This window comes from Protopterus annectens, chromosome 9.part0, assembly GCF_019279795.1.
Source record: "Protopterus annectens isolate FY-2018-M chromosome 9.part0, PAN1.0, whole genome shotgun sequence".
In the NCBI taxonomy this organism is placed as follows: domain Eukaryota; kingdom Metazoa; phylum Chordata; order Ceratodontiformes; family Protopteridae; genus Protopterus; species Protopterus annectens.
Window position 1 is genome coordinate 1,758,472,304 of NC_056743.1, and position 19,439 is coordinate 1,758,491,742.

At 37.0% G+C, this 19,439-nt stretch overlaps 1 protein-coding gene across 5 annotated transcripts in view; it reads left to right on the top strand.

Annotated features, from left to right (window-relative positions):
• The window catches only part of PLPPR2 (phospholipid phosphatase related 2), a 504,385-nt gene that overhangs the window by 296,010 nt on the left and 188,936 nt on the right, over positions 1 to 19,439 (top strand). For all 5 annotated transcript variants that reach the window (XM_044084610.1, XM_044084607.1, XM_044084608.1 and 2 more), the window contains exon 6: positions 17,174 to 17,350. In XM_044084610.1, the coding sequence (XP_043940545.1) occupies positions 17,174 to 17,350 (177 nt within the window). The remainder of the gene's footprint in view (positions 1 to 17,173; positions 17,351 to 19,439) is intronic.

A 19,439-nucleotide genomic window follows, 5' to 3' on the forward strand; every position in this document is an offset into this window, starting at 1 on the left:
ACACCCAATAACACTGATGATCTGTGTTAGTCATGTAAAACGTTGAATGATTTGCTTATCATTATTAGAAGTAAATCTACTTACTGATGATGATTGCATTGGCATGGCTTAGAGAACCATTGTTACATATATTAATGACTGGACTGGTGAGATAAATAATGTTAGGCAAAGAGCAAACAGAACAAATTTAGGAAATTATGTGTCTGTTGTCTGTAAAGATCATTCAACCTCTATGAAACAAGATGATGCCCCTGACAATGTTGGAATTCTGGATGCAAGTAGTCAGCAATCTGAGGATTCAGAGTGTTTAGAAGGAAACAAAAAAATAAAGAAATGAAGAAGTTCGCAACAAATAACAAGGAAGAAAAAGAAACTGATAAATGTCTGTAAAGTAAAGAAAATATGTACTAAAATGACGCTGCTTTGTTATGTAGCACACAGATTACAGGGAATGATAACATTTTTTTTTATCAGAAAACCTCCAGTCTACAGAAAAGGTAATAAGTTTTCCAAAACAGAAGATAGGAAAAAGAGGCAAGGGGCAGGTGAAAAGGAAGAAATCAAAACTGAACATGGAAGTATTGAAGAACATTACTGTAAGAAAGAAGAGAAAGGCAGATGTTGACTGTACGGCTCAAACTGTGGATGTAGAGTAAACTCTCAGTTAACCGGAACTCAAACAACCGGCACCCTCAAGCAGCCTGCAAAAAACAATCTGATTCTCAATATAGGATTTGCAGTCCATAAACTAGTCCAATTATGCAAAAGCAGTTCCCTGACACACTAATGAATTATTTTCACCACCCCCTTCATTAGTTTGTACTGTGTATGCACAAGCACTAAAATGACACAATAAATTATCTTGCCCAGTGGTAATTTCAGCAGTCTGACCATGTATGCACAAGCACTTCCCTGATACACAAATGAATTATTTCCCCAAGCAACATCTTCATTAGTATGTCCAGGTATACACAAGCACCAAAATGAAACATTTCTCAAATAGACCCCTTCAGTAAAATGCCCAGATACAGTATGCACAAGCACCAAAATTAATCATTTGCCCAAGTGACCCTTTCATTAACATTCCTAGTATGTATAGAAGCACCAAAATGAAACATTCTCCCAAGCGACCCCTTCAGTAAAATGGTGAGGTGTGCACAAGCACCAAAATGAATCATTTGCTCAAGCGACCCCTTCAGTAACATTCCTAGTATGTGTGCAAGCAACAAAATGAAACATTCACTCAAGCGAACCCTTCAGTAGTAAAATGTGCATCTTTCTATGCATTCCTATGTTTATTAAAATAAATCAATTACTTAAGTACTTGTTCTTTACATTCTTCTCTTTGGCCCAGGGTTCCTGCCGCTATTTTTCCCTCTCTGTTCTACATCTAGGTGTGTGATTACGTGACCATCAAAGGGCTGCCTACTGGCCTACAGCCAATGGCACCACCTGACTAGCCGCCAGGCCAAAAAAAAAACACAACGGCTTCTTGAGTGCTGCCCAGGGCAGACCACTCCTATGCCCCCCCCCCCCCAGCTATGCTAGTTCCATGTGCCACTCTCAAGCAACCGGACACTGCAGTTATCCGGCATCTACCAATCCCCATCGGTGCCGGTTAACTGAGAGTTTACTGTACAAAGCCAGCTGGATGAGAACTGTATGCTCGCAAATTTAATATGCAATGAAAACAGTGGGATTAATGAGACAAATGGTGATGAATATCATTCCTTTGTAACAACTGATAGGGCAGATATTACTGTTTTAGAAGTTGAAGATTCTTCAGATCTGGTCAGAAAAGATATTCTTGTAACTGGAGATTCTATCATTAGAGGAACTGATACTTACATTTGCAGAAAAGATAATGAACATTGAATAGTGTTATGCTTGCCAGAAGCAAAAACAGAAGATGTGAGACAAGCATTGGAATGCCCTAATGTAAGGAAGTACGGATCTGTTTTTATTACTTTTGGTACAAATGATCTCACCCACAAGGACTCTCTGACTATAAGTAGGGAACTTATAGACCTCTTAGATAATACAGCTTGTACTGGTGTTAGGATGCATTTTTCACAAATCACATACAGAAAAGATAGTCAGGTCACTGTGAATGAAAAGATTTTTTGGGTAAATACCTACATGGAAAAATGTTTTATTTAAAAAAAAATGGAAATGTGTAGAGCATCCAAGCCTAGTTTTGGGCACACATGTTCAGACAGGATAGTGTGCGTTTGTCAAGATCAGGGGAGAGAATTTTTGTAGCAGACATTTTGCGATATCTGACAAACACTAGGCAGGAATTTTGCCAGGCTGAAAATTTAACATTTCACAGACAGCAACATTTGATGTGTCTCTGATGGTTGTTAATGCTAGGAGCATTAACAATAAAGTTTTTTTTATTGGAAAATTTGTTACATTTCCACAAGATTGATGTTGTTATTGTTTGTGAAACATGGTTAAAGAATAATGACTGGAAACCAGTTCTGTCAAGGTATAGGTTCATAGGTAGGGCCTAGGTAAGCCTAGCCAACAAGCTTCTCTGGCTTACATCACCCAAGAAAGTTATTTTTCTGTGCCACTGTTGAGCAGAGACAGAAGTGATCCCTGGGGTGTATTTCCTATTTCCCATCCACTCATCAAGATTTTTCTTGGAGTGCTAATGAACAACTTTACTTGACATAGATGGTTAGCCTGTTCCAGAGTATGGGAAGTCTTGGGGACAGGAATCTATCCCTCCAGCATGTCCTGTTTATTGTGATGACAAGGTTTAGATCCCTAGAGTGTGTAGCTCGGAGGGATTGTGATTTCATTAAATGTAGCATGTCCAACAGCTCTGGGTTTGACATAGCTTTATATGTTAGGCAGCGATCACCTCGGAGTAGGCGATATGCTATGGAGTAATGCTGGAGTTTTTTGAGGCAGTCAGTGTAGGGCATTTGTCTGAGGCCAGTAATCCACTTTGTGAGGTACTTCTGTGGCCTTTCCAGCTGCTGCAGATGTCTTGTGAGGTACATTTCAAAAGGGGCGTTGTACTCTATAATGGGTCTAATGAGTGTTGAGTAGAAGGGAACAATAACCTCTTTTTTCCTGAATGAGAGCCCTTTTATGATGAGGTGTGCATGTAGAAGGACTTCCTGACTAATGTGGCAATGTGACTATCAAAGGAGAGACTACTGTCCACCTGGGTCCCAAGGTCTCTTATCACACATTCGGTGTTAAGTAGATTGCTGCCTATGTGGTAGTTCATTGGTACAGAGTTTTTACCAAAGGGGATGACACTGCACTTTTTGGCATTGAGCTTGAGGCCATGGCTCTGACACCAGGCATCTGTCTCAGCAAGACCCTTCTGTAGGATGTCCACATCATTTGGGGACTTGACTATGGCTCCTAGTTTGCAGTCATCTGCGGACTTCGTTGGCCAGAGGCCTTCTGTGTTAGCCTGTACTTCAGAGAAGTAAATACCAAACAGGAGAGGTCCTAGGACAGAACCCTGTGGTACTCCACTTGTCACTGCTTTGAGGTCAGATTTGGAGTCTGCAACTTTTACAGTGTGGGTTCTGTCAGTGAGCCAGTTGGAAACCCATCTTATGATGTAGGGATTTATACCTAGTTTAGTGAGTTTAGCTATAATTGCAGAATGGGGGATGGTGTTGAACGCCTTGGCGAGGTCAAGATAGGCTGTGTGAACCACCTTACCCTCATCTACGGCTTTGTTGACTGCCTCAAAGAAGTCAATCAGGTTCAGGAGGCATGATCTGCCTTTCACAAACCCAAACTGGGTGGGATCCAGAGTTTGGAGGTTACCAATGTCTTTGTTTATGAGTTCCACGATGATACGTTCCATGGCCTTGCAGCCCAGGCTCGTCAGGCTAATAGGTCGATAGTTCTTGGGAATCAGTGGTGGCTCCCCCTTTGTGGAGTGGGATAACTGTTGCTGTGTGCCATTCAGTGGGCACAAAGCCTGATGCAAGGCTATTATTGAACATGGTGCTTAAGTGGGGAGCCAGTTCGTTCTGAAGTTCGTGTAAAACACAGCCTGGGATGTTGTCCAGTCCCATTGATGTTGTGTTTTTGGCTTTAGAGAGTGCAGCTTTTACCTGCATAGTTGTGATTACAGGGACTCTGCATTATTCCTGTTTAGATATGGGCCCTTTGGGGGGGTAAAGTTAGCACTGTACCTATTTGCCAGGATGTTGGCAATATCAGTTAGTTCTGTAATTTTCATGCCGTTGTGCTGTAACTCAGAGCAGATCTGGGTGTTGCCATCAAGATTCTTGACATAGCTATAGAATGCTTTGTGGTTGTCCTTAGAATTAGTGGCGATTTTGTTTTCGTAGCTAGCTTTGGAGGATCTTATAAGGGATCTCAGCTTCTTACTGAGGCTGACCAGGGAGCTCCTCCACTCATGGGATTTTACTCTCTTTTGCAACAGTTTCTACCTTGTGTTGTATAAATATTTTTACTGTAACAGACATTCTAACAGAAAATCAGGTGGATGTGTTATGATCAGGATTAAAGATAGTTATGGGACCTGTAGCTATTACATAGTCAGTGATAACACCAATACTATAGACTGTGTAACTGTGACAATAAAGACAACCCTGGAACATATAACAATTGTTGGAGTGTATAGATCACCAAAGTCAATTGTTGATGACCTAGAGGAATTCATACATTAAGTTCATGAAACACAGGAGGGAAGAATAATATTAGCTGGGGACTTAAATTTACCCGAAACAGATTGGAATAACATTACGTCAACACCATTAGTAAGGAAATTATTCACAATGTATGTTTAGGAACAACAATTGCTTCAGACTGACACAAAACTGGTTAGGAAGGAAACAGTTGCGACCAGAATGTAACTAAAGCATTTATTGTTTTTAATAAACACTTTGGTTACATTCTGGTTGGAATTGTTTCCTTCCTGACCAGTTTTGTGTTGTTCTAGCTGGAGTATGTCTTCTGTTCCTGGTATTTTGTGGAATTGCTTCAGATTGTAAAAAAAAAAAAAAAAAAAAAAACTACCAGGGAATGGAATATACTAGATTGTTTGTGTGCCTAAAGAAATTACTGTTACTTCAAGTCAGGTTTTACCACCATTGATGTGCAGTGATTATGGGGTTATAAAGGTTAATTTGTTGCTAGATAATTCTGCCAAACTGAAATATAAACTAATGCACAGAAGATTAATTACAGATTATATGGAACAAAACAGTCACAATGTAAAACTTACTGGAGTTCTGTATTCTGTGGAAAAACTGGAGATGCAATGTAGACAGTTTTGAAAGAGAAACTGTTTGAGTGCAAAAAAAAAATGTTTAACATCAGGATCTAGGCATACAACCTCAGGGGACATATTTCCATAAGAGCAAGATACCTGATTGAGGTGAGAGACAAAAATATATAAGAAATGGAAGAAAGGTTGAACTACAACTTTGAAAACTGAAATAAACAAGCTGGAAAAACAAATTAAGCAAAGTGTGAGATAAGATCAAGAAAATTTTGAAGAAAATTTATATAAAGATATTAAGCATAATAGATACATATGATGTGGAAGGAGTAAAGACATATGAATTGATAAATGGTGTGTAGATTCTAAAAATTATTCTTAAACACAAAACATTATAGACATATTATCAAAATCTTATGCAAAATGATTTGGCTCCACAAAAGGGGTGATAAGCTGTCCTTGTGACATCCAGGTAACCTCAGATACTGGAATTAAATTAGATTATATTGAAAAAGAACTGCGCAAACTGAATCCAAACAAAGCACAGAGAGGAGACAGAATTAGTAATAATGACTTGATAACACCTCAGCAAGAACTTACAGTGCCATTATATTTATTATTTACTAGATCATATAAATATGGGGAGATTCCTGAAGATTGGAGCCATGCATTTGTTAAACCTGTTTGTAAAGGAAAGGGGAGGAGTCATATAGACCCTTCAATCTACTTTCATGTTATGGAAAAATAATGGCGAAGGTAATATTGGATACATTATTGTCAGAATTGGATAGGTTGGAGTTAAAACCATATATCAGCATACATATGTTGAAAATAGATTTATTACCACCTGTAACACGATGTTCTATAACAATATAATAACAGCTATGAATGAAAAAGTGTGCTGTGATGTAATTTATATAGATTTAACTTCAGCATTTGACAGAGTCATACACAAAACACTGATCAATAAATTAGAACAACTAGGTATTGATGTACTCTTGATGGATAGCTTCATGGCTTACAAATATGACATGGCAAGTGTCATACAACAATTGGACAGGTGAAATTCTTGGTTACAGTCAGATGTCCCACAGGGCTCTGTCCTAGGCCCTTACTTGTTCAGATTGTATCTTTCACACCTAACTTTTTTATCTGAGGTATTCTACAGTCTATATACAGATGATCTGAAACTGGGTAAACTGATTACATGTGTTACAGATAAGGCATGTCTGCAAAAGAACTTGATTAGATTGACCATTTGGGCACATGAGAATAATATGCCTATAAATACATAAAAAACTATGCATATGAGATTTGGAAGACATAAACTGAAAGGTGAATATTTAATACAACATACAGTGATTGAAACTGTAGAGTCATTTAAGGACCTGGGTATATGGGTCGATCCATCTTTGAGTCTTTCTAATCATATCAACCAATTAGTTAATGAAAGTTCTAGAACTATAGATTATATAAAAGATTCATAAAGTCTAGGATATTAGAAATGATGAAATCATTGCTTTTTAGTTACATTAGACCCAAACTTGAGTATGGAATAAAAATATAGAAATCTTATAAGAAAACAAGCATGAGTAAACTTTAAAGAGTACAGCAGAAATATGCCAAGGGCATCCATGGATGGGAAACTTAGGTTACTATGAAAGACTAAAATATCTGAACTTGTACAGTGTTTACTATAGATATCTAAGAGGAGATCTTATTCAGGTATAGAGGGCATTTAGCGACATCTATATTTGGGAATGTTTGGGGTTATCAAAAAGTAGTAAAGAATCATCAGACAACCTATGTAGATGATTGAGGTATTAGAGCCATGGACTAAAACTAAATGCCAAGAAATGCATAATAGTATCCTTCAGAAAGACATCCACCCCTGGTAACTATCATATTGACAACACACCCCTTAGAACTGACTCAGTAGTCAGGGACTTAGGGACACACGTAGACAGTAATCTAGCCTTTTCCCATCACATGTCTACAGTAGTGAGGAAATATTTCTATGTTGCACAACTTATAAACAAAGATCTAAGTCCAAGGAAGTCTTTGCTCCACTGTATTCAGCATTTATAAGACCTATTATTGAGTGCAATGCCTCCTTTAGAATGTACCTAACCAGGCATATCCAACAATTGTAATGTCCACAGAGATTCCTCACTAAAAGAATACAGGGCATAAGTAAGAAAAATGTCCTATGCAGACCACCTCAAGGCCCTATCCCTGTATTCTGTCTTCTGCAGACTTTTGAAGGAAGCTCTATGCCTGGCATGCAAGGCATTGTCAGACTCCACTCTGATGGATCTCCTGCATATCCACAAAACAAACAGCACCATCTAAAGATTTAAACCTTGCCTGTGAGATCTATGCTTGGCATACAGGGCATTGTCAGACCCCATTCTGATGGACTTCCTGCATATCCACAAGACCTTGCCTGTGATCTAAATAGGACCTGCTGGAGAGACAGGTATGTATCCCAGAGACTACCCCATCTCTGGAACAGACTCTCCGTCCATGTGAAACAGAGTTTTTACTAACCCATTTCAAGTGCAAGTTGGACAGTTAGATGGGGAACAGGAAATTCATCCATGGTTTGTCACCTATGTCTTTAAATGGACACAGACAACCTGTAAATGCTTCATCTCACAGGCTCCTGCTTTTAAATGTTTCATCTCCCAAGCCCCTACTTACACTTATCAAGGGTATCAGAACTTGTCAGAGATCTGGGATGCATGGCTAGGCTTAAAAAAGCCCTTGTGGTCATTGGCTTAGTACACACCTACAAACCTATAAACCTATAAACCTATAAGATGTAGTCTAAACGGAGAGATGATAAGTCAGAAAGCAAAGGAGAGCAGTATTGCTGGAATTGAATTCATCCTCAAGTCTTGGTGAGTACCTTAACGAGGTGAACCCTGTTTTTCACAAAATCTCAGCAAGACAACACTGATATATAGACTGTATTTTATATTGCATATATCATGGACAGAAGTAGGTTAAAAATAAAAAAAGATAGCTAGGTGCACAGGACCTAGGATACAAAAATGCCCACTGGTGCTAGGACTGGAAAAAATGACAGTGTAGAATCCTCAAGACACTGAAACATTCCTACAATGGTGCTAGGCCAGGCCAAGGGGGAGGATGCCAAACTGATAGGCCAAAATAGCGACATAAAAATGACAGAGTAGACTATTGAGGATAAGAAAGAAATTATGTATTGTTACTATTATGCAAGAAGCCCAGCATTTCCAGCAGAAGATATACAAAAAGATTACGAGATTAAGAGAGAAATTAGAGGAAAGAAAAATACTTCCACAAGAAAAACTGTCAGAAACTTCAAATAAAAAATTGTGTTCATTAATACAACATATTTAAGAAAAACATTATATAGACCAAGAAACCTTGGGCCATTTGGAAAAAGAAGTGACTGAGGAAATGGGAAAATATAAAGAACAAAATCTTGCGACTTTTGAAAGGTATAAAAAGGAACTATGGACATGGGAAAGAAAGACAGAGCTGATATGGTGCAATATTTATGCAAAGGAGAGAGTTAAATTAATCAACACAAAAAAGGCAGCCCCAAAGATATTCAAAGAGAAATACAGGCAAAGGCATCCAGATAAGGAAAAATTCACAATAAAAAATAAAATTACAAAGAGGGAACACAGAACAGAAGATTAGTAAAGTAGAAGTCAAAAAATAGAAGATGAAGTTATGGAGTACTTGCAAAGTAAAGGATTTAGTGCAGAAATCTAACAGAGGTTACATCACAGCATGATAAAACACATCCCCAAAGTAAGTAGAAACAGGAGGAGAAGGAGACATCTGAAAATATATATGGACCTAGGAAATAAATAGAGATTTTAATATGGTGCAACATTTATGAAAAGGAGAAAACAAAACTAATCAATACAAAAAGAGCAGCACCAAAGATATTTGAAGAGAAATACAGGCAAAGGCATCCAGACATGAACAGTTTTACAATACAAAAAATAAGAAAACAAAGAGGAAAAGTAGAAAAGAGGATTAGTAATGGAGAAGTTAAAGAAATAGAGACTGAGGTTATGGAGCACCTGCAAAGTGAAGGATTTACTGTACAAAATCTAACTCAGATAACATCACAGCAGGGTAGGATATGCATCCCTAAATTAAGGAGAACACAGTGGAGCAGGAAACATCTGATCAGTTGCCATATGAAGATACTTTGGACCCTTTCATAGCAAACTAGTACAAACGTTCTGTTCAAGTTGCACAGCAAGAGAAGGAACAGGAAACTGTGGCAGTTAATGTTGTGGAGTGATAGACCAGTGAACTCCCATATGAAAGAGTAACAGATGACACAGAATGAAACTGAAAAGAATGTGGCACAGGAAGATGCTCTGGAACTTTCTATAGAATGCCCACAGGAAATGGACAACAAAAATGTGCCCTCAGTTTAGAAGAAAATGATCTAAGAGAAGAGTTGCTTGATTTAATAGAGATGGACAAACATATTAACATCAATTGAAAGAAATAGACCAAAGAAAGTCAATATAACCCAGAAAGACAGAAGTTTGATAAAATAAATCAACACAGTAATTAGGACTGTCTATAGAGATTCATGAGGTATAACAGAAGTAAATAGGATATATTATTGTGCAGCTAAATTAATAACAGATAAAGTCTTACCACAAAATCATGGGGTAGTAAGGGAAAGGAAGGGGAGAAAAGCCCAAAAGACAAGATTTGGCACATCCAGGTAACCCCAGATACTGGAATCACATTAGATTATATTGAAAAAGAACTGCAAACTGAATCTAAACAAAACACAGGAAGGAGACAGAGTTAGTAATAATGACTTGACAACACTTCAGCAAGAACTTACACTACCATTACATCTATTATTCACTAGGTTATATAAATATGGGGAGATTCCGCAAGATTGGAGCCATGCATTTGTTAAACCTGTTTGTAAAGGAAAGGGGAGGAGTCATATAGACCCTTCAGTCTACTTTCATGTTATGGAAAAATAATGGCGAAGGTAATATTGGATACATTATTTTCAGAATTGGATAGGTTGGACTTAAAACCATATATCAGCATACATATGTTGAAAATAGATTTATTACCACCTGTAACATGATGTTCTATAACAATATAATAACAGCTATGAATGAAAAAGTGTGCTGTGATGTAATTTATATAGATTTAACTTCAGCATTTGACAGAGTCATACACAAAACGCTGATCAATAAATTAGAACAACTAGGTATTGATGTACTCTTGATGGATAGCTGCATGGCTTACAAATATGACATGGCAAGTGTCATACAACAATTGGACAGGTGAAATTCTTGGTTACAGGCAGATGTCCCACAGGGCTCTGTCCTAGGCCCTTACTTGTTCAGATTGTATCTTTCAGACCTAACTTTTTTATCTGAGGTGTTCTACAGTCTATATACAGATGATCTGAAACTGGGTAAACTGATTACATGTGTTACAGATAAGGCATGTCTGCAAAAGAACTTGACTAGATTGACCATTTGGGCACATGAGAATAATATGCCGATAAATACATCAAAAACTATGCATATGAGATTTGGGAGACATAAACTAAAAGGTGAATATTTAATACAACATACAGTGATTGAAACTGTAGAGTCATTTAAGGACCTGGGTATATGGGTCGATCCAGCTTTGAGTCTTTCTAATCATATCAACCAATTAGTTAATGAAAGTTCTAGAACTATAGATTGTATAAAAGATTCATAAAGTCTAGGATATTAGAAATGATGAAATCATTGTTTTTTAGTTACATTAGACCCAATCTTGAGTATGGAATAAAAATATAGAAATCTTATAAGAAAACAAGCATGAGTAAACTTTAAATAGTACAGCAGAAATATGCCAAGGGCATCCATGGATGGGAAACTTAGGTTACTATGAAAGACTAAAATATCTGAACTTGTACAGTGTTTACTATAGATATCTAAGAGGAGATCTTATTCAGGTATAGAGGGCATTTAGAGACATCTATATTTGGGAATGTTTGGGGTTATCAAAAGGTAGTAAAGAATCATCAGACAACCTATGTAGATGATTGAGGTATTAGAGCCATGGACTAAAACTAAATGCCAAGAAATGCATAATAGTATCCTTCAGAAAGACATCCACCCCTGGTAACTATCATATTGACAACACACCCCTTAGAACTGACCCAGTAGTCAGGGACTTAGGGACACATGTAGACAGTAATCTAGCCTTTTCCCATCACATGTCTACAGTAGTGAGGAAATATTTCTATGTTGCACAACTTACAAACAAAGGTATGGCATCTAAGTCCAAGGAAGTCTTTGCTCCACTGTATTCAGCATTTATAAGACCTATTATTGAGTGCAATGCCTCCTTTAGAATGTACCTAACCAGGCATATCCAACAATTGTAATGTCCACAGAGATTCCTCACTAAAAGAATACAGGGCATAAGTAAGAAAAATGTCCTATGCAGACCACCTCAAGGCCCTATCCCTGTATTCTGTCTTCTGCAGACTTTTGAAGGGAGCTCTATGCCTGGCATGCAAGGCATTGTCAGACTCCACTCTGATGGACCTCCTGCATATCCACAAAACAAACAGCACCATCTAAAGATTTAAACCTTGCCTGTGAGATCTATGCCTGGCATACAGGGCATTGTCAGACCCCATTCTGATGGACTTCCTGCATATCCACAAAACCTTGCCTGTGATCTAAATAGGACCTGCTGGAGAGACAGGCATGTATTCCAGAGACTACCCCATCTCTGGAACAGACTCTCCGTCCATGTGAAACAGAGTTTTTACTAACCCATTTCAAGTGCAAGTTGGACAGTTAGATGGGGAACAGGAAATTCATCCATGGTTTGTCACCTATGTCTTTAAATGGACACAGACAACCTGTAAATGCTTCATCTCACAGGCTCCTGCTTTTAAATGTTTCATCTCCCAAGCCCCTACTTACACTTATCAAGGGTATCAGAACTTGTCAGAGATCTGGGATGCATTGCTAGGCTTAAAAAAGCCCTTGTGGTCATTAGCTTAGTACACACCTACAAACCTATAAACCTATAAGATGTAGTCTAAATGGAGAGATGATAAGTCAGAAAGCAAAGGAGAGCAGTATTGCTGGAATTGAATTCATCCTCAAGTCTTGGTGAGTACCTTAACGAGGTGAACACTGTTTTTCACAAAATCTCAGCAAGACAACACTGATATATAGACTGTATTTTATATTGCATATATCATGGACAGAAGTAGGTTAAAATAAAAAAGATAGCTAGGTGCACAGGACCTAGGATACAAAAATGCCCACTGGTGCTAGGACTGGAACAAATGACAGTGTAGAATCCTCAAGACACTGAAACATTCCTACAATGGGGCTAGGCCAGGCCAAGGGGGAGGATGCCAAACTGATAGGCCAAAATAGAGACATAAAAACGACAGAGTAGACTATTGAGGATAAGAAAGAAATTATGTATTGTTACTATTATGCAAGAAGCCCAGAATTTCCAGCAGAAGATATACAAAAAGATTACGAGATTAAGAGAGAAATTAGAGGAAAGAAAAATACTTCCACAAGAAAAACTGTCAGAAACTTCAAATAAAAAATTGTGTTCATTAATACAACATATTTAAGAAAAATATTATATAGACCAAGAAACCTTGGGCCATTTGGAAAAAGAAGTGACTGAGGAAATGGAAAAATATAAAGAACAAAATCTTGAGACTTTTGAAAGGTATAAAAAGGAACTATGGACATGAGAAAGAAAGAGCTGATATGGTGCAATATGTATGCAAAGGAGAAAGTTAAATTAATCAACACAAAAAAGGCAGCCCCAAAGATATTCAAAGAGAAATACAGGCAAAGACATCCAGATATGGAAAAATTCACAATAAAAAATAAGAACACAAAGAGGGAACACAGAACAGAAGATTAGTAAAGTAGAAGTTAAAAAATAGAAGATGAAGTTATGGAGTACTTGCAAAGTAAAGGATTTAGTGCTGAAATCTAACACAGGTTACATCACAGCATGATAAAACACATCCCCAAAGTAAGTAGAAACAGGAGGAGAAGGAGACATCTGAAAATATATATGGACCTAGGAAAGAAATAGAGATTTTAATATGGTGCAACATTTATGAAAAGGAGAAAACAAAACTAATCAATACAAAAAGAGCAGCACCAAAGATATTTGAAGAGAAATACAGGCAAAGGCATCCAGACATGAACAATTTTACAATACAAAAAATAAGAAAACAAAGAGGAAAAGTAGAAAAGAGGATTAGTAATGGAGAAGTTAAAGAAATAGAAACTGAGGTTATGGATTACCTGCAAAGTGAAGGATTTAGTGTACAAAATCTAACTCAGATAACATCACAACAGGGTAGGATATGCATCCCTAAATTAAGGAGAACACAGTGGAGCAGGAAACATCTAATCAGTTGCCATATGAAGATACTTTGGACCCTTTCATAGCAAACTAGTACAAACGTTCTGTTCAAGTTGCACAGCAAGAGAAGGAACAGGAAACTGTGGCAGTTAATGTTGTGGAGTGATAGACCAGTGAGCTCCCATATGAAAGAGTAACAGATGACACAGAATGAAACTGAAAAGAATGTGGCACAGGAAGATGCTCTGGAACTTTCTATAGAATGCCCACAGGAAATGGAGAACAAAAAAGTGCCCTCAGTTTAGAAGAAAATGATCTATGAGAAGAGTTGCTTGATTTAATAGAGATGGACAGACATATTAACATCAATTGAAAGAAATAGACCAAAGAAAGTCAATATAACCCAGAAAGACAGATTTTTTATAAAATAAATCAACACAGTAATTAGGACTGTCTATAGAGATTCATGAGATATAACAGAAGTAAATAGGATATATTATTGTGCAGCTAAATTAATAACAGATAAAGTCTTACCACAAAATCATGGGGTAGTAAGGGAAAGGAAGGGGAGAAATTGAATGCCATTATGGAAGTATCAAATAGAGCGAACTATGAAGCAATTAAGACAAGAAGTATAATTGTTAGAAGAGTATAAAAGAAGGAACAGATCAACAAAGTACTCAGAAAGATAGATGTGATAAAACCAATGCGCATTATCAGAAGAACAGATCAGGATCTATCATGCACTAGCACAAATAATAAACTAAAAATATCAGCACAGGCAGAAAAAATTAGAAGATATGCAGATAAATATAAAGGAAAAGTACAAAATAAGCAATTTATTGATGACCCAAAAAAAGTTTTATAGAGAATTGGGAAACAAGGCAAACGTAATTGAAAACACCACCAAAAAAAGAAGAAATAGATACAAGTTGGAGAACTATCTATGAAGATCCTGTGGGACATAACAAAGATGCTAAAGGGATAGAAGAAATAAAACAAAGAATAAGAAGTTTAAATGTACAGCATATGAAACAGGTAGAGCGAGTGAAACAAAATTAAAAAAAGAACCTTACTCATGGCTAAAAGTATTAACATCTTTATATGAAGATTTAGCCATGCGTACCAACTATTTAAATGCATACCCTGACCAGATACCAGCCTGGTTAACAATAGTAAAAACAGTACTCCTACTTAAAAGTGAACCTGCAAGATATCCTAAAAACTATAGCCCAGTAACTTGCCTTCTGACGATGTATAAACTATACACTGGAACTGATGCCAAAAAAGTTTATAGTCATTTAGAAAAAAACTCAATCATGGCAGTAGAACAAAAGGTTAATAAAAGAAAGTCATATGGAACAAGTGGTCATTTGCTGTTAAATAAAGTCATAATGGAGAACTGTAAAAAGGGGAAGAATTTAAGTATGGCATTGATAGACTATAAAAAGGCATTTGACAGTATCCCACATTCATGGATGAAAGAGTGCTTAAAATGTATAAGACATATCCTACACTGATCTATTACATTAGAGTGACCATGAAACAGTGCAAAAACCACTTTGCAGTTAAGCCATGATAAAAGACAAATTATTATTCTAGGGATAAATATTCAAAAGGGGATATTCTAGGGTGAACCTCTGTCATCACTGCTATTTTCTCTTGCCTTTCATCCAATAAATTGTCTACTTAACAGATAGGTCATGGCTGCAGTTTGGCTCCCGGAAAACAACAGTGTGAAGATTTCTCATCTTCTTTTTGTAGATGATTTAAAAGTGTATAGTTCATCAGATGAGGAACTGAAAGCACAACTGCAAGTGGTCAAAACTTTCAAGTGATATAAGAATGTCATTTGGCCTTGATAAATGTGCAAAATCAAACTTTGAAGCAGGAAAACTGCAGCACCAAGAGAACATCAGTTTGGGACAAGAATGTGATATAAAGGAGCTTTAGCAGAAGGGAATGTAATAATATTTGGGAATTGATGATCAACAATAAAACATGAACAAATGCGAATAAAACTTAGGAATACTTCAGAAGACTTAAATTAATCCTGAAAACAGCACTGACATCTAGGAACAAAGTCCATGCTATTAACCAATTTGCTCTTCCTGTCCTAATCTACAGTGTTGGAGTGACTGACTGGATTGAATGCAGGAATGGTTAAGGACAGGTGAATTTAAACCAAAAGATGAAAGGTTAATATTGTGGGCCCACGATAGTGGACTACATACACATTGGTTTACAAAGTCCATTGGACACATGGGAGAAACAGAGAAATGTAGGTTTTGTAAAACAGAATTGAGTCACACTTCTTTTTACTGGTTGTGATATACTAATGGCAGAAAGACTATACTGAAAGGCATAGTAATGTGGCAAGACTGTTGCACTGGGGATTGTACAAACATTATAACATTGAAGTAGCTGAAAAACACTGGAAACATGAGCCACAAAGCATCATAGAAAACGATGAAGTTTATATCACATGGGATCACCCACTACTATCACTTCAAAAAAAAGATGCAAGGAAACCAGATATAGTAGTCTATGAAAAGAAGACAAAAGTAGCAATTGATCATTGAAATTGCTACACCCAGTTATGCAGTGTCTTACGTACAGAGTCATAAAAATACCAGAATTTGCAGGTAGAAATGAGGGCAATGTGGAAGAAAGATAATAAGACAGTTCTATTAGTAGTAGGAGTGACGGGTCTTTTATAATCATACTTAGGTATGTTACCAACACATATAACTCCATATGAATTGCAGAAGGAATCATTATTGGACACATTGTGGGTGCTGTTAAGAGCACTTCTGGCTAACATCAAAGATTGAAACAATACTAATTTCATGAACTTTAATCATACTTTGACATAGGAATGGGGTCCATTCCCATCATGGTATGAGAAACCTAAAAGACTTGGAGAAATTAAAAAAAGATTCTATAGCAATGAAAAGTGCATTAACTGGTTCTTAAGCAAGCACTAGTTCAGCTATTTTTTTAAAAACAGCCTGACACTTATTATAGGAACAAGTGTTTTGGTATATTGGCAGGCTAGAAGGGCATTAATGCCCATGTTTGAAATATTTGTATGTATGTATGTATGTATATATGTATGTATGTATGTATATGTATTATTCATGCATGTAATGTATGTATGCATGTATGTTTATATGTATATATGTATTTATGTATTATGTATGTATATATGTATGTATTAATTGCAGCTACATTGTTCCTAGTTTTTCTCTTTCACCCCTGCAGCTAAATGACCATCTTTCATTGTCACTTAAAGTCTCCAGTCAGAGCTCATCTCTACACTAGAAGTTAGGGTCAGCAGGAACACTTACCATCACAGAATAAACTGGGAGTTCATTTTAACCTACCTCACTCCTCTTCCCAGATGTATTTAGATATTTACGCTTTCAAACGGTTGCATTCCTTTAGCTGTTAATTGTGTAGTAAAGGTACCTTGCATGTCAAAAGAAAACACATGTATGTGCATTTTTGATTCTTTTTCCCTAGATGTATGTGACTCTGGTCTACAGGATCAAAGGATCTCGTCTCGCAAAGCCCTCCATCTGCCTGTCACTACTCTGTCCAGCTTTTCTGGTTGGGGTGGTCCATGTAGCTGAATACCGAAATCACTGGTCTGATGTCCTGGCTGGCTTCTTGACAGGAGGAACTATTGCTGCTTTTCTGGTGAGTTTGACTGCGTGTAAGCTGAAGCAGCTTCAGCCATAATAAAACCATTGTAACAGGCTGTAAGTGGCTAAATTTCAAACAGTAGATTAAATTGTAGATCTATTAATGTTGATATTAGGCTATGCCAAATCATGCCTTACTGAAAAGTACGGCTTTACTTGACATGTTTTACCTTTATGTGAATTCTGGTTTTAAAGTGAATCTCAAGCACATACCGAGCATGTGAATTTTGCTTTAATTATTCCCTTCATTAAAGAATCTCAAATGCCAAATTTGCAAAATGCCATACTTTTGGAATCTCTCATCAAAGAATACCACATGTTGAATTTACAAAGTACTGTTCTTTGTTTTGTAATTTTCTCAAAGACATCTTCTATGCTGGGTGGACTTGGGTGAGTCACTATATTGCTTCATTGCTAGAGGTCCTTGTTAATCATTCTTTTTGCCTCAAAAGGGTTCTGAAACCCATAAATGACTTATGAATAGGGTACCTTTCACCTCTAGCATTTGGAAGGGTTCTGAAATTCTCAGATGCCGTATGTATGGCATACATTTCACCTCTAGCACTTGGAAAGGTAACAGAATCCTAAGATTTCTTGTGTAGTGGTTATTTGCACCATCAGGTGCCTTGAATATGAGGTGCATTTCACCAGTAGGACTTGGAAATGTTGTTTAGTGGTGCTTCGAATGCTGCTTGCATTTCACTGGTAACACTTGAATGACTAGGAAATGTTCTGAAGTCCCCAAGTGTCTTGTGTGTGCTGATACAACATTTACCCAGTCTTTAATTAAAGCTACCATCTGGTTCTTTGGAGACAGTGATATCAGTATAAACCACTGTTTAGTGGGATGCACAGTGATAGGATGGTCCATCCTAACAACAGACAAGCCTCTATAATAATCTTTCAGGCAACATAACTTAGATTTTTTATGCCTGATAAGGTCCACATGGCTCATCATTTCTCCCCACTTTTCTACCTCTTGGATGAGATATGTTTCTTACTAAACCAACATACTTTTTATTTCACCACCATGAAGACTAATTTATATTTCTTCCATGCTTTACAGAAGCTGTTGCTTACTGTTTGGATTGTACTTCTGGTTGGTTATTCCAGTTAACCACCATTCCTTCTGTGAAATAATATATTGCCATATCTCTCCTGAGCTGTTCACTTCATACATTCAGATTACTTTCTACAGCTTTAATCTCTCTCTTTTTTAAAGATGTTAGGCACTTGGAGTCTATTAATATGCCTAATAAATCTTTATTCATGTATTTCTTTGGTTCTTCCTTTTCAGGACTGTAAAATATACGGTCCTATAGCTTCATGTTATTTGGTTATCAAATGCATTATTTGGTGTCAAATGCAAACTGTATACCATGTGGTTTAAATCTTCAAAAGGACTAAGGTCTATAAAACTGCACATAATAACTCATAATAGGGTATTACTAGCTGCCTCTTCAGAGGAGTATATTTTTGTTCTGGCATTATCTTTTTTAGGCATCTTGCTATTCAGTTTGTCTTCCTTCTACCACCCCCCTGCATTACTTACTGCCCTTTACACCATCTGATATGATTATCCTAAGTGTTTTTTTTTTCATCTTTACCATTGTTATGGCTTCTCATCCAGTTTCCTTTCCTTGACTTTTGGTCACAGATGTGGATCTGTTTTGTTTTATAGGTACATATGTAAATACTAGGCTATTAGTCTGCAGACTGTTATAAGCCTAGCTAATAACCAGAGGTCAGAATGAAAACCTTAACCTTGTACCTCTGAGATAAAGCCCTTAGCCATTAAGCCAACTCCTCCCCATTAAAGTTCATAGATGTTTACTAGGCTAATGCTCCCAGGAGGCTTTTTTAAATCTAGCTGTGCACCACAAAGTTGGGAATTAAACCATGTACATTGTGTCTGTAAAGTAAACACTTTAACCATTTTGCAAACCCTTAGTCCCCAATCTCAACCCCCAATCTCCTTTTATAAAGGATTTAAACTGACACGCTTTAGAGAATTCCATTAATCTTTCCAAATTTCTTCTGTCCTTCACCTTGTTGTATATCAAGTCTTTTGTAAGAGGTTGACT